Source organism: Homarus americanus, unplaced genomic scaffold (genome assembly GCF_018991925.1).
Source record: "Homarus americanus isolate GMGI-L3 unplaced genomic scaffold, GMGI_Hamer_2.0 scaffold7626, whole genome shotgun sequence".
NCBI lineage: Eukaryota > Metazoa > Arthropoda > Malacostraca > Decapoda > Nephropidae > Homarus > Homarus americanus.
Window position 1 is genome coordinate 2,215,733 of NW_024718273.1, and position 23,714 is coordinate 2,239,446.

The window sequence follows — 23,714 nt, forward strand, 5'->3', positions numbered from 1 at the left end:
CGAAAAAACCCCACAGGTAGGTACAGGACTTGTCTGTATTATTATGCAAGAAGTTTAGACTTCTAGTACAACATGAAGAAGAAAATTTTTAGTGGCTACCTAAAATTCTTGTGTTACAGTGATACTTTAAGTGTAGGAGTTGACCTTTAATACTGCAATAACTATCACCTACATATTTACCTTGTTTACCTAATAAATAATAAGTTTCTATAGTTCATTTTTGAGGGTTTACATTACGCTTTACCACATGAGGGTTGTACGTTTAATTTTGCATTGTCTTATGACAACTAACCCATCTTATAGAGCTATTGTCCAGGAGGTTAACACCTTGATTAATGAAAGTTCATCTGTATCAGTATGTTAATGTAGATGGTGACATTGTTCTAGAACCTTTTCACTACTATTAGGGACCACTGAATAACATAACATAAGAATGGAGGAAACTGCAGCGGGCCTATTGGCCCATACTGGGCAGTCCCGTTTACACCCAACCCCAATTGCTCATATGAGCATCCAACCTATGTTTGAAGCAATTCAGCGTATTCGAGTTAATGATGATATTTGGTAACTTGTTCCATTCATCCACTACTCTGTTTCCAAACCAGTGTTTACCTATTTCACGCCTAAATCTAAATTTGTCTAATTTAAAACCATTGTTACGAGTTCGCTCCTGGTTGGATAGTTTGAGTACCTTTGTAATGTCCCCTTTGTTTAGCCCTGCCTTCCACTTATACACCTCTATCAGGTCGCCCCTCGCTCTACGTCTCTCAAGGGAGTGCAAATTAAGATGCTTTAACCTGTCTCTATACTCAAGGTTCCTAATGCCCGGGATTAGTCTTGTCATTCTCCTCTGAATTCTTTCCAAGGATTCTATATCCATTCTGTAATACGGTGACCAGAACTGAACTGCGTAATCCAGGTGTGGTCTCACAAGAGCAAGATACAGTTTTAGGATGACCTCGCTAGTCTTGTAACTAACACTCCTTTGTATGAACCCAAGTACTTTATTAGCCTTGTTACGAGCAAAAACACATTGTTTACTTGGCTTAAGGTTCCTACTTATCATTACTCCTAAATCTCTCTCGCAGTCGGATTTCTCTATGGCATCGTTGTGTATTTCAATCCAGACCAATTAGGTTACCCCCTACACTTGTGAATCAGAGACCAAGTGTTTGAGTATGGTTGCTGTGAAACATAATTCCTGCAAGGGGAAGTATTTCCTGACATAACCCTTTGAACCAAGAAATGGAATATATATTTAAAAGACCTCGGCATAATAGTGGTTCACAGCTTATTAGTACTGTTGTCAAGGGAACAGTGACAAATTTCCGACAGTAATATCAAGCAAGAAAAAATTAAGTGTTCTAATAAGAAAGTATTACAGTACACAGATATCTATGCAAGTGTTTGGGCAGTTTAGGGCAATGTCATCAAGATTCTTCGCTCTTATAGTGATCTAAAACAGTGTTGAAGTGTGTGATGATGGGCAAAGATAGAAACTTATGTAAGGCAATGCATTCCACTCTTCAGATTATCAGGCACAGTGTAGTGGATCACCTCTTGCACAAGTGTCTAATCTAGTTGAGTAGAGATAATGGAGAAGAATCTGACTTACTTTGACTGGAGTGTCATTCATGAGGCAAGCCTTACGGGTGAACACAGAGCAACACTGGTCAGCTACTTTCTTCTCTTCAAATACATAATGCTCAAGTTCTTCCTTGCTTGGCTTGTTGCACTGAACCTCCACAGCCTGAATCTGGATCTGGTCCTAACATACAAAAAATTAGTACTGTACAGAAATACCTTTACTTAGTTGTACATTATTATTATATATATATATATATATATATATATATATATATATATATATATATATATATATATTCATGTAGATCCACAATGAAAACGTGGATAAGATAAATCTTGATAAAATCACACGGAAAAAGGGAAACAACGGAGCACCTTAGCTTTCGTCTTTATTCAAGACATCTTCAGAGGCAACTGGATTACATGGACAGAGAGAGGCTTAAATATACAGGGTGACCTTAAAAACATGAGGTCATGTCATAATGATGTCATCCACTAATCCCCACACCAACACACACGTAGAGGAGCTTAAGAGAAGGGGGGTGACGTGACTAGTCAGGTCAGGTCAAAAATAAGGGACCCACTAAATAACTATCATACATCTAGATCAAAGGTTTTCAGTTGCCTCTGAAGATGTCTTGAATAAAGACGAAAGCTAAGGTACTCCATTGTTTCCATTTTCCCGTGTGATTTTATCAAGATTTATATATATATATATATATATATATATATATATATATATATATATATATATATATATATATATATATATATATATATATATATATATATATATATATTGGAAACATGGAGAGAACCTTAGCTTTCGTCTTTATTCAAGAAATCTTCAGAGACAACTGAATTACAAAGACTGAGAGAGAGCTTATGTGCACACGGTAACCTTACAAAACATGAGGTCAGGTCAAAAAGCATGACCTCCACTAATCCAGCAAACATAAGAAGAGATTGCAATCACGGGCGACATAACTAGTCATGTTACTTGAGGTAAAAAATATGAGATCCACTAATCATCTATCATACATCTACCTTACATGTTTTCAAAGCATTTTTAACCTTGGGCCATTAACAAATAAATCTGTGTAACATATTATCAGTTTTGTACTGACCATCACTATGGCTTAACGAATATATTTCTCGAATCAAACTTGCTTCAACCAGAAGTCTTTCTGTGACTCATGATGATTTATACACTTCTAAACTGTTTTCCCAATCTATGGGATGATTATTGTTCCTTATTTGAACGAAAAGTGCACTGCTTTCAGATGCCGTTCTAATATTGCCTCTGAAGATGTCTTGAATAAAGACGAAAGCTAAGGTTCTCCATTGTTTCCCTCTCCTAAGATGTCCCCACACACAACGCTTCCGTGACGCCTGCTGGACCACCACTCCACGACCCCTGACGGAGACACGATGATCCTCCCCATACTGGCCAGATATTTTGTAAATAATATTGATTATGTGTTAAAGGAATATCCTTCCTTCCTTAGGCTTTAGTAAGCCGCTTTATAATATTTATACTGTATATACTTGTCACACTTGCCAGATGCTTCTGGTGTCATTGTACAGGGGTACCTAGTGACAGCACTAGGATCCCGCTTCTTCTATCAAGGAATAAACAATTGAAATTGAAATTGTTTCCCTTTTCCCTGTGAGTTTATCAATATATATATATATATATATATATATATATATATATATATATATATATATATATATATATATATATATATATATATATATATATATATATATATATATACTGAGCACAGGTAATTTCAATTCACATCTTTAGGGTATACAGGCTCATGAAGATATACAAAGATCCGCGCACCTACAGTGATTTATTGCATATATATATATATATATATATATATATATATATATATATATATATATATATATATATATATATATATATATATATATATATATATATTGAAGAACTTGAAATAAAATTCAGCAACTTAAAATATTTATAATGATAAAAAATACTAAACATATATATAAGGCTTACATACATGTTTATCTCTGGCACAGGTATAGGTGGTGCACAGGTCATCTGACGCCCAGGTCTCACCCACAGCTTTTACTTGGCTTTCCACAACACAGGCAACCTGGAAATGATCACCACTCGTATAGAAGTAAGGTTAAGAAACTAACTGCAATTCAACCTACAGTATAATCATCATGAAATATAATCACATAAATAATGAAGATTCATTTTCTTTAATTTGTCCAATAAACAAATTAAAACTTAAAATGTAATATCAAGAGAAAATAAAATTGTTGTTAATAACAGCGGACAGAAAAGCCAAGAAAACAATGTTACTACATATCTAATGACATGGATATTTATTTGAATTAAATAAAATAATTAAATAATTAGTTCTTGACTTTTCTGTGTGTGCACTGCACATCTAACACACCCTCAATGTATGCCCCTGCTTGACAATAAAATCAATGGGTCTCTTCTAAGCCACTCACAAACCTTGAAAATGCAAATATTGTACAGTGTATAACACAACTAACAGACACTAAAACATTACGGGACAGACAGATGAACTGCAAATTGTGAACAAATAATAAAAGTTTATTAATCCAACATCTACCTTAGTAACAAAAATCTTGGCCATGAACCCTTTGACCTCAATATTAATTAGCAAGGTAATTATGTAATATTATTCTCACTGATATGTGGAAACTTGAGTTACAGTTCACAGACTAAAGAGTAGATGAATGGTTGGACAACACATTACTGTAATATATTTGGTGAATTATAAGCATTAAAACTATTACAGATAATCAATTACCGTATTGTATTGTTATCAAATTAAATTTAAAGATTCATGTGATATCAAGGAATAAACTATTGAAATTGAAAAAATTAAGATTCATGTTTCACTTTTAATGAAAGCCCATGAACTACTAGTAATGCCATGTCATTTCTTTAAAGACAGTACCAAATAAATCATTATTTTATCACTTTTCTCACTTCATCATTTGTTTTTCGTTTGTAATGTTGGTATACTAGTCTTCATCCCGTCAACCATACAAGAGACAAGGTTGTAGTGGATGTCTCCCCTACAACTGCGTAGCTGCATGCCACCTGCTACGTCTTCCCTAGCAACCAAACTAGCGGCCCAGGGTGGGGCGTCACCAGATGCCACCGTATCCTAGCAACTGAGCCAAAGACCGGCGACTTTCTCGGGTTTTCCCACCATGACTTATAGATGACTCACGGCTGCTGGGTATATAAGCTCTGTCTCTCCATTGAGATTCATTCTGGCCTCTCTTCCTGAACAAGCAACACCTCCTCCTCCGCCGCTGCCTGGCGGCCCTCGCTTCTCCTCCGCCTGCCTGGCGGTCCTCGCTCCCGCCAGCGAGCATGGCGACCCACCAGCTGTCCTTCGCTGAGCTTCCTCACCAACCAGCTCTCATTCTGCTCTCGGTTCCTGAACACGCAACACCTCCTCCCAGCAAGCTCCTCGCTGTCCAGCTTTCATTCAACCAGGAGGCCAGCAACAGGCAACATCTTCTCTAACGAAGCTCCTGCACATCTACCTCCTTCAACACGCTACTCACCAAACGTGTCTACTGAGCAGCTCCTCACCACACGGCACCTCCAGCACCAGACTGTCTACCATATAACTTATATTATATAAGAAAACCACCTTAGAGTTTCCATCCATCCTGAGTGCTAGACAACATTATATTACGAAACCCTACAAGGTCTTACCTGTACACACTCTCCACAGCAGTGCTGGGGGTAGAGGGGTGATGGTTCATACTCCCAGCCTGCAGGGCACGATTCATCACATGAGGAGATCTTTTCTATTTTCTCAATTTTATTATCTGAAGTTTTGACACATTCTACACTTCGGCATCCATTCAAGGGGTCATCAAGCGTCTCTCCAACCTGTTGAAATGTTTATTAAAATTATTGTATAATATACATGATAAGGATGCATATATGGATATTATAATTGGGAAGCAGCAATAATTAATAAACGTACTAATGTACAATTATCCAATGTGATATTGTCACAGTTTTCAGGATGATTATTTCAAACAGTGGTATCTGGCAACACGACGGGAGCCCAGTGAGTGACCAGTGGGCTGGACGCAGTTGGAGTGAGATATATTAATGAACTGCTGAGCTAAATTTTTCGTCACCTATTTTTTTCTGGCATTCCCCCATATTTTTGCAGGTAAAAGGCTTCAAGACAGGTAGCAAAAGTAAAAGAACTATATCCAAATCCCATGCTTGAAATACAAAGAAAATGCATGCAGGAAAAAAATAAAGAACAGCCAGTCCAAGGTGATACAGCAACACAAGCCAATAACACCACTTATATTGTAGAATATTCTGCGTATGGCTTATTTCCTTGTTTAGTTATGCGTATGGCTTATTTCCTTGTTTAGTTATTCTTTTATTTTTAGAACAATATAAAAGGTGTTTGTTACTCAAAATTATTTCATGTATTAGTTGACTATAAATTGTGAATTACATGTATTAGGCTTCATAAAATTTAGCAATTTAACCAATTTTTTTTTCATCCATAACGAATGACCGTTGAACGAGAATTTTAACATCTTATATTTTATTCTTGGGTACTAAATAACAATTATTTTTCTTATAATTATTTGGGGAAAATGTATCAAGAAACGTTTAGTTATAGCTTATAGTTTATCTGAAGTTCTAAATTTTGTTTTGTGAATGTTTCCTGCCTTATGTCATCACCTATCGAGGTGGTGAATACGGATTATATTTGTTTACATATTCATTAAAGACATGGCATAAACATAGTGAGTATGAGTAACATTTCATTTCATATTTTTCAATTCAATATTAATTTCAGCTTAACACAATTAATATATACCATTTAATTTTGACGTCCACTTATAACTCCACAAATTATTCCTGAACGTCCCTGTCATACTACTTCGCTATAAAATACAGGAGGTCGTCATTATACGTGTCTTCATTATAAGTGGTTTCACACTTAAGTGGTAAAATAACTGTGGACCTCCACGTAAAAAGTCCCCACAGTTAAGAGCATTCTAAGCCTGAAATCCGCCAATCTCTTAAAACGCCATCCATCTTGCCCGTGATATACATGGTCAGTACCAGTCACCTGTGTCCACAGGCATTATTTTGAAGTTCTCCAAGAATTATAATTATCAACTTTGTTGTGCCTTTGGTGACATTGGTAGACTGTTTTTGCAGCCGTCAGTTCCAAACTGAAGCAAGGTGGTATAGTGGCTAAAAGGAAGTGTAGTAGCTATGGGATGGACATGAAATTAGAAGTTACATGTCATAAGAAAAGTGGTGAGCATGTCTCAATGAACCACTTTAACTGAAGTGAGTGTGCGACTGCATGGTCAGGTAGTTTGCGCCGCATCAACACACTGACCCCAAACAACTTTCATTACCTTAAAAAAGTTGTAAAGTTAAATAATTTCATAAAATAATGTGTAATCAAATGTTTAACAAATGACTCTCAGGTACAGTATATATAAATGTTAAAAAATACCAAATTAAACTTATGAGTGTCACTTACAATGTGATGGTCCCAATTAGACCCTATTCCTATTAATTCTTATGGGAATTAATTCCCTTTTAAAAGTGATTTCATTATCAGTGGCTTTTTTCTGGTCCCTATAATGAGGACCCACATACACTAACATTTTAACTACATGATTTGTTCTTAAAATATTCTTATGAAAAACTGCTATAGCATTTATTAATTAATATATGTTACTATTTCACAAAATTGGGCTCCACCTCGAAAAAATAAAAGAGAAAATAGAGCTAGTCTAGAAGATGCCAGATACCACTTTTGGGGAATCGTGACATCATTCATTGTACAATGTGCAAGAACCAATATTTCCTTTTCTCAAAGATTTAAACTGGTGCATTAAAGTCTGTGCACTGTATACGAACAATTATGGATATAATTATAATATAAACTATAAATTGATAACATCATTATCACTGCCTGTTGCAGGAATGGGCTCTTTTTAGCCACTCCCTCAGGCTATTCTTTGGTACATACAGACATCCTTAATTCTACAAGAATATTTATGAAATTATGAAAAATAACCTAATAATTTAATTAACTCTGTCCTTTCCGTTCAACGAATTCTTTTTTATTGGATTTATGGTAAAAAAATTTAATATTGAACATGAAACAATATAAAACTCGGACATAATGTACCAGTAAAATTCATTACTGTAATGTTATGTACACAATACCTTAACTGTTATTAGGTTTCTAACCTTTATAAGGCTACAGTGCTTCATATTCCAACATTTCTCTGAAATTACTTAGACTAAATTATTCATTTGTGTTTTAAAATTTAACTTGAACTAAAAGTTTTCAAGAGATTTGCTTGTTTTTTATGTAAAGAAATACTCTTTATTTGTGGTACAATACACCCATACTTTTTGCGATAGTTTTAAAATATCATTACGGGAAATACTGTATTATTATTTTGTTCTTGTTTGTAAGTATCATTTTGGTTTACTTAGTTTATTGTATACGTGCAGCATTTATTGCGCTTCACGTACTTGCTCTGTCATCTGGTTGTCTAGCGTCTAGCAGCTGTTGCTCTGATCTCGGTTGATCTGACCATGTATTTTGAGTAAGAGTTTATTTCATTATTAGGATAAAACCATCATGTTATATTATGGTCATTGTTGTTTCCTCTTTGAATTGTTACATTTGCTTTTGTTTTATTTCAGATAAGTAGTGAAATGAGTCAAGTAAAGCTTAGATGCAGCAACCAAGTGTTTTATTTACCACACTTTTATTCTGAAAAAAATATGTCTTTGTGAGTCAATACAACAGTGTTTGTAATGACGCACATCACCTACCAATCTGCGGTAAATTGTGCCTGCCTGATATAATGTGTTTGCCATGATAAGTTCTAAAAGAATCAAAACCACATACCAGAAATATTGCCGTGTGCCACCTTATCCAATAGCTGAACTTTTGAAGTGGCAATGACTGGAGTAGTCATTGACTTCCCATTTGATAGAGAACATTGAATATTATTTCTTGTGATAATTTTTCCATTAATCCCTCAAAAGATCATAAACCAAGAGTGGAAAGTGTTCTACAAGTACTGTACTATTTTTTTTTCTTTAATTTCTATTTTTTTTAATTCTTATATTTTTGCCCCCAACCTTCCCCGCCCCATTGTGGGTTGACGACCTGTGCCCGGGTTGGCTATTCCCCCCCCCAAAAAACTACATGTTATTTTGGTGAGTACCTAGGTATTGTTTATTCAAATATAGTATTTCGTTTGTGTTCTCTATTGTCTCTAATTACTTAGTAAAGTAAGGTTTGGGTTAGGTTACGGTGTTGGAAAATTTGGCCTTTAAATTAATTCCCCAATTATAATACTATGAGACTTAAATATAATATACAGTTGGGCCAATATCAACAACATAAAATTCACGAGAATAAATTTGAACTTATATGATATGGAAAAGCTGAGGGAAGAATATTACTAAATAAAAGAAAACAAATTTGATGAAAAAAAAAGAGATTATAAAAGACTTGGGATTACTAACCCAGCAAATGCTGAACCAGACCATCTTCTGCAGTTATAGAACACTTTGTGTACATAAAAATTGGTTGCGAGGGCGCATGAGACATTCAATTGTTTCCCTTTTCATTCATTTATAATTTAAACAAAACATGGAAACCTTAGAAGCTGTACGTTGAATGAAATAAACATATAATAATAATAATAATAATAATATGATGATGATAATGGGTAAACAACTTCCTCTGCCATGGTGAGATACACACAGACCATGACTTATCTGTACGGTATAATTATACTGTACTGTACTTTATCACACAAAGCAGTACTATCAGGTATATACAGTATATTCATTTATAGAGAAATTAAAGTATTGTGTATAAAAACAACAGAGTATATCACCTCACATTATCGGCGGGAAAGGGCGGTCAGACTGTCGTGCTTATATTAATAAATACATATTGTATATTGATTGCCTGCCTACTAATGATGGTGGAATCAACTGGCCAATGGCAAAGTAGGATTTGGTCGCTTCATTTCTGAGGAGAAATGCTTCCCATACTCTCAAGCCCATCAGATTTGAATGGGGCTGTGAATATGTCCTCACTGGTTCTGATGGCATGGCACAAACGTGGCCTCATGAAGCATAAGGGGTAACTAAGATGGAATATGTCTCCGAATTCGGGGCCCCACACTAAATAGAAGATATAGAAGAACCTGAACAAATTGAATTACTTGAAAAGACTAAAAGAAATGAAGTTCTCTCTCTCCCCAGGGAAGATGTGAATTTTTTTTACAATTTATATTTTGAAAATCCTCTAAGGCAAAGTGCCAAATCTAATGAAGGGTGGGGAGGGTGGCATTAAAACTCAACAACTCCTAGATTTGGCAGAATTTGTTACAAAAGATAACAAAGCACAGTTTCCTTAAGGCTGAAAAAGATTCGAGGTGCAAGTTCCTGCAGACCATCCAAGATTAAACTCCTATTCCACATGCACCAAGTAAAGAACAGTAACATCAAACTCCATAGCGGATCAGTTGCTATATGCCAAGCTTAAAGACAGATGTGAAGGTGATGGAATTTCTCGTCAACTGTAGAGAGGAAACCCCAACACAATACAATAAGACAAATAGGACCAGCAACCAAACTATGCACATATTAAGATATTAAAAGTTACTTACCTGAATGGCCTCATAGTCATCTATACAAGCAGTTCTAATTATCTGTGGGCAGCATTGACCTGGTGTCTCCACACTCTCCAGCTCATACTCTCCCCGGTCTGGATGACTGTCAAGAGTTGGGCAGGTCTGCTTAGTACACTGGTAGTGTGGCAGCCCATCAATGTCTACTGAACACTTACAAGTTAGGCACGACCCATCTGACCACGTCTCATTAACCTGTAAAATAAATTGGCCATAATTTCTTCCTAAATAGTGCATTCATTTGTATGAGATTAGGTTGTTCTGTTCAAAATTTTACCAAAATCAAAACTTAGAATATTAAAATTCCAGTAAGGACCCTGAATACCGGACCTCCTAAGTAGCGACAAGTCTGAATAATGACATAAAGCTTGAAAAAAATTATTCAAAAATTTGTCAAAAATATCTTTGCAGGTTATTTGTTATTGTTGTGGAGCAATGTGGCACAGGTCACATGGTCCCGCCGTCTGCATAACATATTCTCATTTCCACCACATAAAGTCATACCTTTGGTATAGTGCCTTCACCTTCACCCTATGTTCATTAAAAAACAATTTATTTTTTATAAAATACAATATATTACCTTATTTATCCTTAAAATATAAATTGTATTGACTTTAATGAGAATACTGTACAGTGGTCAAATCAGATTTGATATAAGCCTAATAGGTAAGAGAGATAACACTTGTGTAAACATGCTGGAGGTGGGGAGGGGGACCAGCCACGAGAGATAACACTTGTGTAAACATGCTGGAGGTGGGGAGGGGGACCAGCCAGGTGGGGAGGGGACCAGCCACGAGATAACACTGCGTAACATGCTGGAGGTGGGGGAGGGACCACGGAGATGCTGGTATAAACTTATGCTGGAGGTGGGAGGGGACCAGCCACGAGATGAACATAACACTGTAAAAACATGCTGGAGGTGGGGAGGGGGGGACCAGCCACGAGAGGAACACTTCAGCAAACATGCTGGAGGGGTGGGGAGGGGGACCAGCCACAAGAGATAACACTCTGGCTGGAGGTGGGGAGGGGACAGTTGAGGTGGGGGAGGGGGAATCAGCCACAGAGTAACACTCTGTGTAAACATGCTGGAGGTGGGGAGGGGGCACCAGCCACTAGAGACACTTGGTGTAAACATGCTGGAGGTGGGGAGGGGGACCAGCCACAGAGATAACTGAAACATGCTGGAAGTGGGGAGGGACCAGCCACTAGAGATAACTGCTTGTGTAAACATGCTGGAGGTGGGGAGGGGGAGGGGGCACCAGCCACCACAAGAGAGATGGAGGTGGGGGGAGGGACCAGCTCAGAGATAAGCCACTTGTGCAAAACATGCTGGAGGTGGGGAGGGGACCAATACACAGAGACATAACACTTGTGTAAACATGCTGGAGGTGGGGAGGGGGGACCAATACACGAGAATGTGCACCCTGTATAAACATGCTGGAGGTGGGGAGAGGGACCAGCCACTGAGAATGCACTTGTGTGTAAACATGCTGGAGAGTGGGGAGGGACCAGCCACGAGAGATAACACTTGTGTAAACATGCTAACACTTTGGAGGTGGGGTGGGGAGGGCCAGCCACGAGATAACACTTGTGTAAACATGCTGGAGGTGGGGAGGGACCAACCACAAGAGATGCAATGTGTAAACATGCTGGAGGTGGGGGAGGGCCAGCCACGAGAGATAACACTTGGCCTAAACATGCGAGGGGGGGGGGACCAACCTAGAGATAACACTTGTGTAAACATGCTGGAGGTGGGGTGTGGGACCAGCCACGAGAGATAACACTTGTGTAAACATGCTGGAGGTGGGGTGGGGGACCAAACACGAGAGATAACACTGTGTAAACATGCTGGAGGTGGGGGGGGGACCAACCACAGAGGAACACTGTGTAAGGGGACATGCTCACAGGAGGTGGGGTGGGGGGACCAGCCACGAGAGATAACACTGTAAACATGCTGGAGGAGGGGGACCAACCACAAGAGATAACACTTGTGTAAACAAGCTGCTGGAGACAACACTTGTGGGGAGGGGGGACCAGCCACGAGGAATAACATTGATGTAAACATGCCAGGTGGGGAGGGACCAACCACGAGAGATAACACTTGTGTAAACATGCTGGAGGTGGGGGAGGGACCAGCCGAGAGATAACACTTGTGTAAACATGCTGGAGGTGGGGGAGGGGGACCAGCCACGAGAGATAACACTTGTGTAAACATGCTGGAGGTGGGGAGGGGGACCAGGAGATGCTGGTAAACAGCATGCTGCCAGCCAGCCCACGAGAGATAACATGCTGGGGAGGGGACCCAGCCACAGAGATAACACTTGTGTAAACATGCTGGAGGTGGGAGGGGGACCAACCACAAGAGATAACACTTGTGTAAACATGCTGGAGGTGGGGAGGTGGGAATGTACTTGTAAACATGCTGGAGGTGGGGAGGGGGACCAACCACAGAGATAACACTTGTGTAAACATGCTGGAGGTGGGGAGGGGGGGACCAGCCACTAGAGAATGTACTTTGTGTAAACATGCTGGAGGTGGGGAGGGGGGACCAGCCACTAGGAGATAACACTGTAAACATGCTGGAGGTGGGGGGGGGGGACCAGCCACAGAGAGGACCAACAAATAACACTTGTGTAAACATGCTGAGGTGGGGAGGTGACCAGCCAAGCAGGATATAACACTTGTGTAAACATATGGAGGTGGGGAGGACCAGCCACGAGATAACACTTGTGTAAACATGCTGGAGAGGGGGGAGTGGGGAGGTGGGGAGGGGGACCAGCCACTAGAGGTGATAACACTTGTGTAAACATGCTGAGGTGGGAGGGGACCAGCCACGAGAGATAACACTTTGTGTAAACATGCTGGAGGTGGGGAGGGGGACCAGCCACGAGAGATAACACTTGTGTAAACATGCTGGAGGTGGGGAGGGGGACCAGCCACGAGAGATAACACTTGTGTAAACATGCTGGAGGTGGGGAGGGGGACCAGCCAAGAGAGATAACACTTGTGTAAACATGCTGGAGGTGGGGAGGGGGACCAGCCAAGAGAGATGGTACTTGTGTAAACATGCTGGAGGTGGGGAGGGGGGGGGGGCAGCGTTGCTGTGATTTCCAGTTTGGTTTCAATTACATGGGACCCACTTTCCATTTCAGTGGAGATGAAGTGGATCATGCTTTATACATACATACATACATACATGCAAACATACTGTACATACATAATAATAATGGTTGCCCCTCGTTTAGCAAGGATGGCCGGTCCAAGGGCCACCTAGGCGTGAATTTGTTTGAGGTGTAGAAGCTGTCGCCAACACAAAAACCACACCCTGAATTAACGATTTGCATGACCAAGTGTTAAGGAATAGTCCAAAAAGACCGGACAACTCACCAACTACATACATACATACATACATAAATACATACATACTATTAATAAACCGTTTATTTTTATTATTATTATTATTATTATTATTATTATTATTATTATTATTATTATTATTATTATTATTATTACATACATACATACATACTCGTACATACATACATATATCTCGATAAAACCACAAAGGAAAATGGAAGCACTGGAGCACCTTATTCAAGACATACATGCATACATAAATACATAATGGTTGCCCCATGTGTTCGAGGATAGCCGGCTCTGGGGCCACCTAAGCGTGAATTTGTTTTAGGTGTATAAGCTGACGCCAACACAACAATCAACCCAGTGTCTAGAAATAATCTGAGAAGATCGGACAACTTACGATCTGTAATGACTAACGATTACTTTGGAACACGATCCACAAATCTATTAACACCCAAGTCCCAATTATTGCTGGGTGCACAAATGCAAATGGCATAAAGAAACTTACTCATAGTTTCACCCTGCCCAGGAATCGAACCCAGGTACACTCACTTGCAAGGCAAGCGTGCTGACCATTCCACCACAGGTTTCCACACTCACACTACTACTACTAGTACTACTTTGCCGTTACTCGGAAGTGAGTATGACGATCATCCAGCTATGATACAATGATATGAGTTTTTAAGGATGTCACCTTCATTGGTAAACTCTGAGGTGACTCGAGAGGCCGATACGGGATTGGAAGGTCCGTCCACAGATGTTGCACATGTGGAGGGCTACATCTAAAGCAGGAGGGGAGGCAGCAGCGTCTTTCCGGCGCTGGCGCTTGCCTGTCTTGGTATGCAGTCGGGCTAACTCGAAAGTATTGACACCTTCTTGTGTGGTGCTCCTCCAAGTGTTTCGGTGTTGAATGATCGTCGATTTGTCACTTTTTCAGGTTTGGCTTAAGACTATCCTTATACTATTTCTGTTGTCGGCCAGCATTTGTTTACTAATTGTTAGGTGATTGTAAAGCAGCTGTTTTGGCAGTATACTGTACTGTCTTAGATGTGAGTAACATGGCCACTTCAATTTAGTTGTTAATGGATAATGGTAGCCTCGATGCTCCTACAGTCGGTGTCAGTGAGAATACTGTCAATTGTTCTCTTGTATTTCCAGCAAACTCAGAGGATGGAACGTAAATTACGTTGGTGAAAGTTTTAGAGTGCCTTGAGGTGCCTCCTGTATGTGACCCATGTCTCACTACCATACAGCAGGGTGGGAAGGATTACTGGTCAATACACGTGCAACTTTGTAGAAGATTTCAGATTCCTGCAGCTGAAAACACGGGTACGGAGTCTGCCAAAGTCTTGAGATGCACATCTGATCCGATGTCCGCGGTGGTGGACAGGTGGGAGCTGAGATACTGAAAGTGGGTAACATTGGTGAGAGTAATACCAATAAGCTGGATGGATGGTGGAGATGTGGTTGAACCAGGGGCAGGTGAAAGAGAATCTGAGTCTTATGTGCATTCACCTCAAGGCAAAAGTGTGCATATGCATCTGCATAGGTGTTCAGGATCTCCTGTAGGTTGAGTTCAGTTTGAGCGACAAGGGTGAGGTCGTCTGCATACTGAAGTTCAATGATGGAAGCGGCTGACACATTTGTTCCTGCCTGGAGTCATCTTATGTTGAAAAGACCCTTCATCTGGTACTGGATGTCCACCCCACCGGCTAAATTGGCACTGACATAAGTAAGGAAGGCAGCCAAGAAAATAACGAAGAGAGTTGGTGCCAGTACAGATCCTTGTTTTACCCCAATTTGGATGGGGAAGAACTCAGACTGGCTGCCATTGTGCAGGACACTGCTGTTAATGCCATTGTGGAGTTGCCTCACAATGGCAATGAATTTTGGTGGGCAGCCAAAATGAATGAGGGGTCTGCCAGAGGGCTTCCCTGTTGACCGAGTCAAAGGCTTTAGTTAGGTCAATGAAGGCCATGTACAAGTCAAGACGCTGTTCTCTGCACTTTTCCTGTGTCTGGTGGACAGCAAAGATCATGGGAGGAAGTTTTCCGCCTCAGGAAGTAATCTGTTTAGGTGGACTTGGGTGATAGTCTTCCCAGCTACAGACAGCAGCGGTTTCCCACAGTAGTTACCATAGTCTGACCGGTCACCCTTCTTCTTATAAATATTGACAATAGAGGCATCTTTATGATCTTGGGGGATTTCCTCCTTGTCCCATATATTCTCCAGGAGAGAGTGGAGACGGCTGGTAATCAGAGATCCTCCTGCTTTATACACCTCGGCTGGATTCCTTCAGGCCCTGTGGTCTGGCCGAAGGTCTCATTGCATGTTTTTATGATGACAGCTTTGATAGGACCCCATTCAGCACTTGGATTTTGGTTGTTTGTTGTCGGGTTGTTTATCAACCCATTGTTGAGCTGCTCTCTGAAACCATGTTCTACCGCTGGATCCTCCAGTCGCTTAGTGTTAAAGCCTCTTCTAGAAGCTTGTTTTTGGGCAACGTGAAGGGAGAGTTTGGCTCTGACAAGCCGATGATCTGTGTCACAGTGATTATGAGGACATCTCAGCGATCTCTTTCTCTGACAATGATGTAGTCAATATGATGCCGATGTTTGGATCGTGGGTGTTGCCAAGAACCCTTGAACTTGTCGGCCTGCCTAAACAAGGTGTTAGTGATAGTGAGATTGTGTTCAGCACACTTGCTGAGGAGGAGTAGGCCATTGGGATTGCACTTCCCTAGTCCATTTCTCCCTATGGTTCCCTGCCAAATGTCAGCATCAATGCCAACTCTGGCATTACAGTCACCTTGGAGCACAACCTTATCTTTTCTGGGAAAAGCGGTTAGGACTCTGTAAAGGTAGGTACAAAAAGCCTCCTTGAAGTCATCCTCTGCATCCAGTGTTGGGGCGTATGCACTGATGAAGAAGGCACGACGTAAGTGTTCAGTGGGACTCGGAGGGTCATGAGGAACTCATTGATCCCAACAAGTATCTTAGTTAGCTTGTGTAGAATGGATTGGTGAATGGCAAAGGCAACTCCATAAATGCGGTTTCTCTAGACACTGTATAAGGTTCTTGGACAGCATTCAATATATAGGAGTTTTTTATTCCTCACAAGCCTACAGGCACTTCTAGCTTTTCTTCCCTGCAACATTTACTTCACTGCTCTACAATAACACACTTATTAAACTGGTGACATACATCATTCCTTACAGTCACAGTCAAAACTGTTAAGCTAACAATTCTTTAAATTTCTTCCGGCCACTTTTGACTCTTGTAACTGAGCTAGCTTCAGAACCACATGTACCCAACACTTAAAGTGAGCAACATCCTGCAGTCTGCCATCTACACCACCGCATTTCTTATGTACCTATCTTCCACACACACACTGCACATTATTGAGTTTTGCCACCACCTTTTTTACAGACTAAATACGGTCATTTTCTACTTACGATTAAGGGATCTTCACCCATACCACTAATCTTTACTTTTGTTTTTATTACATTAACTCTCATATCCTTTGATTCCATTCTATCCTTCCATTTCTTAATTTCTCCACTAATTCTCCGATACTGTACTATCTGTTATCAACAGTAATTTGTAAGCATACAACACCTCCCAGAGCAGACCATTCCTAAAATCTTGCTATAGCGTCTCTAGCACCAAGATGAACAGACGGGGGCTGAGGGCCTCTGATGGACCCTTACTTTCACCTTAAATTCCTCACTATTTACTCTCACAGTGGTTCTTGAGCCCTAACACAATACCATAACCACTTTAAAAAGTCACTCTTCAACTCCTAACTTTCTCATTGCCCATTGCACTACCTCACATGGTACAGCATCCTGTCAAATGCCTTCTCTAAAACTAAAAATACAAAGTACAGCTTTTTATCTTTCCTTATTGCCTCTGTAGTTCCCCTGCTTGGCAGGAGCTCAAAATGCATTTAATTACTGCTCACTCCCCCTTATCAATTTCTTGATCATTCTTCTCACAAGTTTCATAAACAACATAACAGCATCAGTCAGTCCCTGTAATTTCCAAGGTCAAGAGCATCACCTTTTCCTTTGTAAGTATTCACAGTTATACTCTTCAGCCAGTCAGCTGAAACCATACATTCCATTATAATTGCATTAAAAAATTTGGTCACCACTTTCATGCCAACATTGTTTGATGCTTTCAGTGAACTATTCCAAAATATCAACAGCCTTTCAGTTTTCATTTTATCAATTGCTTTCTTCATCCATTCTCTTTCAACTCTTGGGAATGGTCTCTGTACTGATTTTGCTGCTTCTAGGCTGCCCTACTCAAGCTCCTCATTCACCATACAATCACTCTATTATGTCCATACTACATACATCCTTGATTTCCTCGTTATCAAAATCCACATTACCAAAGCCATTTCTCATTGCATATCTTATTTCCAAAAGCATAAGACAGCTCTTGGTGGTGATATGGATAGAGAGGTTGAAGTGGATATAGGCTAAGAGACAAAACACTAAAAAAGGGAACAGAAAGTATTAGTTATGAGAGCACAATGACAAATACCATCAAGCTCACATTCAAGAAATAGAGTTATATGTTATTACCTTGTACAGATTCTTCGTATCTGTATCAAATTCATGCACTAGTCGCGGGTAGCCAAAGAGATCAGGAAGATACTGGTGTTCGTAGATACATGCATCAGCAGGGAGTTCTGTCGCATGGAATGTACATATTATTCAAAACCCCTTCACTATAGGATACCACTTTTAACATTTTACATCACTAATGCGAGATAACTGTATTCAGCACAGAGACCTGCCCATGTGGTTAAATAAAAAAAATTAAAAAAATTGCTAATACAGTATTGTATTACCAGGGTCATGCAGATACAAATAATTATGATCTGAACTATGGCATAGAATTGATATATTTTTTTTAATGAACAAATTACTCTCTGATTCTATTTTCTATTGAATGTCTTTTAAAATATAAATTTGCACATATTTTCATATACAATATTATATTATATTATATTATATTATATTATATTATATTATATTACATTATATTATATTATATTATATTATATTATATTATATTATATTTATTTCTAAGCCAAATCAGAGTATTTTATTGATTTTTTGACAACTTTTATAGCATTAATGTTCCAGAAATGGTTGTGAAATGTGATACAGTGTGTGTGTATGAGTACTGCGGTGTAAGTGATGTCATGGGACATGGCTTGAGTGGTGAGTCAGCCACTCTTCACACTTTCACTTTCCACACAAACACCCATGCTCTTCATGTATCTTAGTTTATAGTTTTATATTATATCACTTTTATTTCTAACCCATATTAAAGTATTGCAATGATTTTTCTACAACTTTTCGAGCATTACTGTCGACCTTTACTAGTTGTGGAACATATCATAATTTCCCCATAAGATTAAGTAATCACTATAAGCAGATTCCCATTATGCTGTGTTGTCGGAGAACGCAACCCATAACATAAAGTGAGGGTCAGGTGTACTATTGTATTTTATATTATGCTATGTTTATATGTTACTGTTTACCATAGCAATTTTTGTTAACAAAGCAGTTATAGTGCTACTGGTGGCAGACTCACAAATGAATGACTTCAGTTGCATTCTGATTGTTGGACTAAATCAGAATTTTTATCCTGGAAAATTCAGAAAGTTGGAAATTGAAAAAAGGGAATTGCACTGTAAATTAAATAAAGTCTATGACAATGGATTTACCATAAAAGTGGAAATGTTCTGCATACAATGGCTGGCCTGACATGAATGGGGGAGGTTGTTGGGTGTTACTGGGCCAGTATATTGTGGGAACCAAATTTTACTGGGGAGTGCTGAATATTAATTCTGGTGCCCTAGATACTCTGTGGTTCAATGTATAACACATTATACCCAAAATATAAGGGTGCTGCTACACCCTCCCTTCCTGCGTTTATGTACTAGGTGGAGTGAGAGAGGGAGGACTGTGCAGCACACATGAGAAAACTGACTAACCATGTATAGTGTGTGAAGGAGATAAGCATCTGTCAACAGACAGTAAAAAAAATAACAACTGTGCACATAGCTGAATTTCGATCGTGAATCTTCAATAAAGGGTCACTAATAATTTTTTTGTGAAGAAGTGAATTTGCAAATATGGGAGGATAAGTGTAAGTTATTTCAGATATAGTGCTTGATTAATGTACTGAATGTCCCTTGTTGAGTAGAACAGAGAGATGTGATTAAACATGTGCAGTACAGTACAGTTTCCAATTTCTGACTTTCTAGTCATTTCATACATTCATTGGAAATGTACTTATTCACAGACATATGTTGAAGCAAAATAGTATTTGTCAATTATCAATTAATTATTCTACATGAACACAATATTACAATTAATAACAACCTTTCACCATTTTTACTCCATTCTGAATACATTTATCATTGAATAATCTCCACTTCATCTTAGAATGATAAATGAGGGAGAAGTTGATGGTTATTCACTGGCTTAACTTGCTGAGATACAAGAACACAGACACTACTGTATGTTAAATATCATAGCCAGTAAAGTGAACTATTTGATTGATAAATATATATCCAAGACCAAACCCATTGGCTCGAGGAATACAAGGAGATCGTTATACATGAACCATGCGGCAGTTGGTAAAGTTAAGAAAAAATCTCAGAAATATGATAAGTGGGTAAGGACAAAAGATGAGCAGGACATGAGGATGTATGCCAGGTCCAGAAACCAATTAAAGTCAGAGTGTAGAAGGGCTGGAGGAGAGTTCCAGAGACAGATTACAAGGAAGGTTAAACCAAACCCAAAAGCTTTCTCCTGTTATACAAAATTGAAATTAAAAACACTTGTGGACTTATCAGAGCTGAGGCTTGAAGATGGGAGTTACGCAGACCCATATCAAGATAAGACCGAGAGGCATTAAACAAGTTCTTTTCCTCAGTGTTCACAAGAGAGGATGCAGACAATCTTTCTGCTTTTGAGGACAGACGGTTTGCCACTGCGCTGACCCACATTGTGTTCTCAGAAGAGGTTATAAGAAATAAATTGTTAAAGCTAAAGGTTCAAAAGAGCCTTGGCCCTGACAATGGTGAATCCCAGAGTGCTAAGAGAATTGTGCAACGAGCTTGCTGAACCCATGAAGATCCTGTCCAGTAGATGCCCGGAGGAGCAAAAGGTCCCCAGTGACTGGAAAATGGCTTATGTGAGTCCTGTATTCAAGCTACCCGATCATCACTCCACAAATTAGTTTAGGCCAGTGAGCCTGACTAGCATAGCGTGTAAAGTACTTGAAAGCATTATCAGAGATGCCATTATGGAACATCCAATATGAAACAACCTTGTAAAGGACTGCCAACATGGTTTTATGCTGGGACGCTCCTGCTTGACACATTTTTATTTTTTTTTTATTTTTTACATTGATGGAATTCTTGTATGATAATGCTTAATTTAAGTATAAACATCCCATAGTTTGCACTAGACATAATTTTTTTAGTAATTAACTTAGTACATTTGAGTAAGGTTTGCCCTTGGGACAATCATATATTTTACTCTTGTTTCACAATTTGAATTTAGGATGGTGTGTGTGCATGTAGTAAGTGGTAGTAAGTAGTAGGCAGCTACCAAACAGGGAGGTATTACCTCCTGGGAAGATATTGGAAGCATTATGTATTGTCTAATGGTAGACCCTGCTGCCATATGACATCACGAAAATTGTGACCAAGTCCCAGGTTGCTGATCTGACTTTCGCCTCATTTACACACAACTGCAGGATCTCAATTGTTTCTCTTACTATTGACAACACAAAATACATATATTGTTTCTCACTCTTGTTCTTTTTTGTCATTTTTGTATTTCTTTATCATCATCATCATCATCATCATCATCATCATCATCATCATCATCATCATTATTATTATTATTATTATTATTATTATTATTATCATTATTATTATTATTATTATTATTATTATTATTATTATTATTATTATTATTATTATTATAATTATTATTATTATTATTATTATTATTATTATTATTATTATTATTATTATTATTATTATTATTATTATTATTATTATTATTATTATTATTATTATTATAATTATTATTATTATTATTATTATTATTATTATTATTATTATTATTGCAATGTTGTTATTATTAGTAGTTTTATTTTTAGTTTTGTATTTTTTACTATAAATTTGACTTATCTGAATTATTATTATTATTATTATTATTATTATATTATTATTTTTACTTTAGCCTCTTCACCACTGATTGGCTCGTTAGCCGCTTGGGCGATCGGTCACGTCTCTGTTACGCACTGTTGGCAAGTACTGGGCATACACCGGTTCCTGAATGTACCTGAACCTGCCCCAGTGTTGGTCAAGTCTGGTCTTGAAAGAGCTCACACTCGGTGCCGTCACAACACTTTCTGGTAGATTGTTCCAAGAATTCACAACTCTCACTCCGAAAAAGTTTGCCCTCATAGTTTTCTCGAGCTGTGACCTCTTGTGGGACGAGCGTCCGCCAGCTCCAAGTAAGGACACTCGACTGAGTAGTGCCCCTTGAGTTGCTTATACTGTACACCTCAATTAGGTCGCCCCTTGCCCATCCGTAGTATAAGCTAGGCAAGTTCTGGCGCTCCAATTTCTCAGGGTAGTTGAGGTGCCAAAGTGCAACCAACTGACAGTCCCTAGCATATCTCGGGGACCAGACGGAGTGACCGTACTCCAGATAGGGAAGCACTTCACCCTTGAAGATCGTTACGAGGGACGGACCGTCTAGATATCTGAACAACCTTCTTATAAGACCCAATAATTTATTTGCCTGATTTACCTTCTTCTCGCAATTATTATTATTATTATTACTCTTATTATTATTATTATTATTATTATTATTATTATTATTATTATTATTATTATTACTTTTTCGCCCCCCAGACCCCGAAGTGGGTCAGTGACCTGTGCCCGGGTGGGCTAATCCCTGTAAAAAAAAAGGTGAAAATAGATGAAAAAAATTATGTATATCTGCCCAAAAATGAGTTGAAAAACAACCATAACACCTCACAGCTTGGCCCAGTAGCCTGGTGGTTGCAGTGACGAGTCTAACCTGGCTACAGTGCTATGATTGATCACTATTGAGCATTATTATATTAGTAAACACTAATTAATAGTAACAGTAAATCCAATGAAATATGGCAGGAAGGGAGGGAAGTTAAGTGCCCTCTCGTAATTTTGTCCGGACTAAAGGAGGTGCTGGACCATCAGTTCCCGGAAAATTGGATCTGAGTGTGTATGCTGAAAGCAAACTGAAGTTCTCAGGGTAATGTGAGAAGAAGGTGAATCAAGCAACTAAGCTAGTAGGTCTTATAAGAAGATCATTTAGATATCTGGATGGTTCTTCGCTCATCATGATCTTCAAGAGTGAGGTGCTAACCCCGCCTGAAGTACAGTCACCCTGTTTGGTACCCTAGATATGCTAGAGACGGTCAGTTGATTGAAAATGTCCAAAGGAGGGCCACCAGACTGGTTCCTGCACTATGACACTGCACTTACCCAGAAAGATTGGAATCTCTACAATTGCCTAGTTTATACTATAGACGGGCAAGGGGGACTTAATTGAAGTTTTTAAACATCTCAGAGGGCATTACTCAGTTGAGTGTTCTTACCTGGAGCTGGCAGATTGGTAGATGCTCGCCCCACTACGGGTCATAGCTCAAGGTTGAAGAAGCCAGAAATCCAGAAAATTGTGAGGGCAATTTTGGAGTGAGAATTGTAAACACTTGGAACATCCTGCCAGAGAGTGTTGTAACAGCACTGAATGTGAGCTCTTTCAAGACCAAACTTGACCAATGCTAGAGCAGGTTCAGATACATCATGGAGTCAAGATATGCTCAGTACTTGCCAACAGTGTATAACAGAGATGTAACCAACCGCCCAAGCTGAAAATAAGCCAATCAGTGGCG

The 23,714-nt window shown here is 39.0% G+C and overlaps 1 protein-coding gene across 1 annotated transcript in view; it reads right to left on the minus strand.

Annotated features, from left to right (window-relative positions):
* Positions 1-23,714, minus strand: part of LOC121859369 — a 532,182-nt gene that overhangs the window by 16,449 nt on the left and 492,019 nt on the right. The window contains exons 89-93 of the mRNA XM_042356146.1: positions 18,317-18,423; positions 10,345-10,560; positions 5,345-5,524; positions 3,627-3,722; positions 1,616-1,768 (exon numbers count right to left, since the gene is read on the minus strand). Of these exons, the coding sequence (XP_042212080.1) occupies positions 1,616-1,768; positions 3,627-3,722; positions 5,345-5,524; positions 10,345-10,560; positions 18,317-18,423 (752 nt within the window). The remainder of the gene's footprint in view (positions 1-1,615; positions 1,769-3,626; positions 3,723-5,344; positions 5,525-10,344; positions 10,561-18,316; positions 18,424-23,714) is intronic.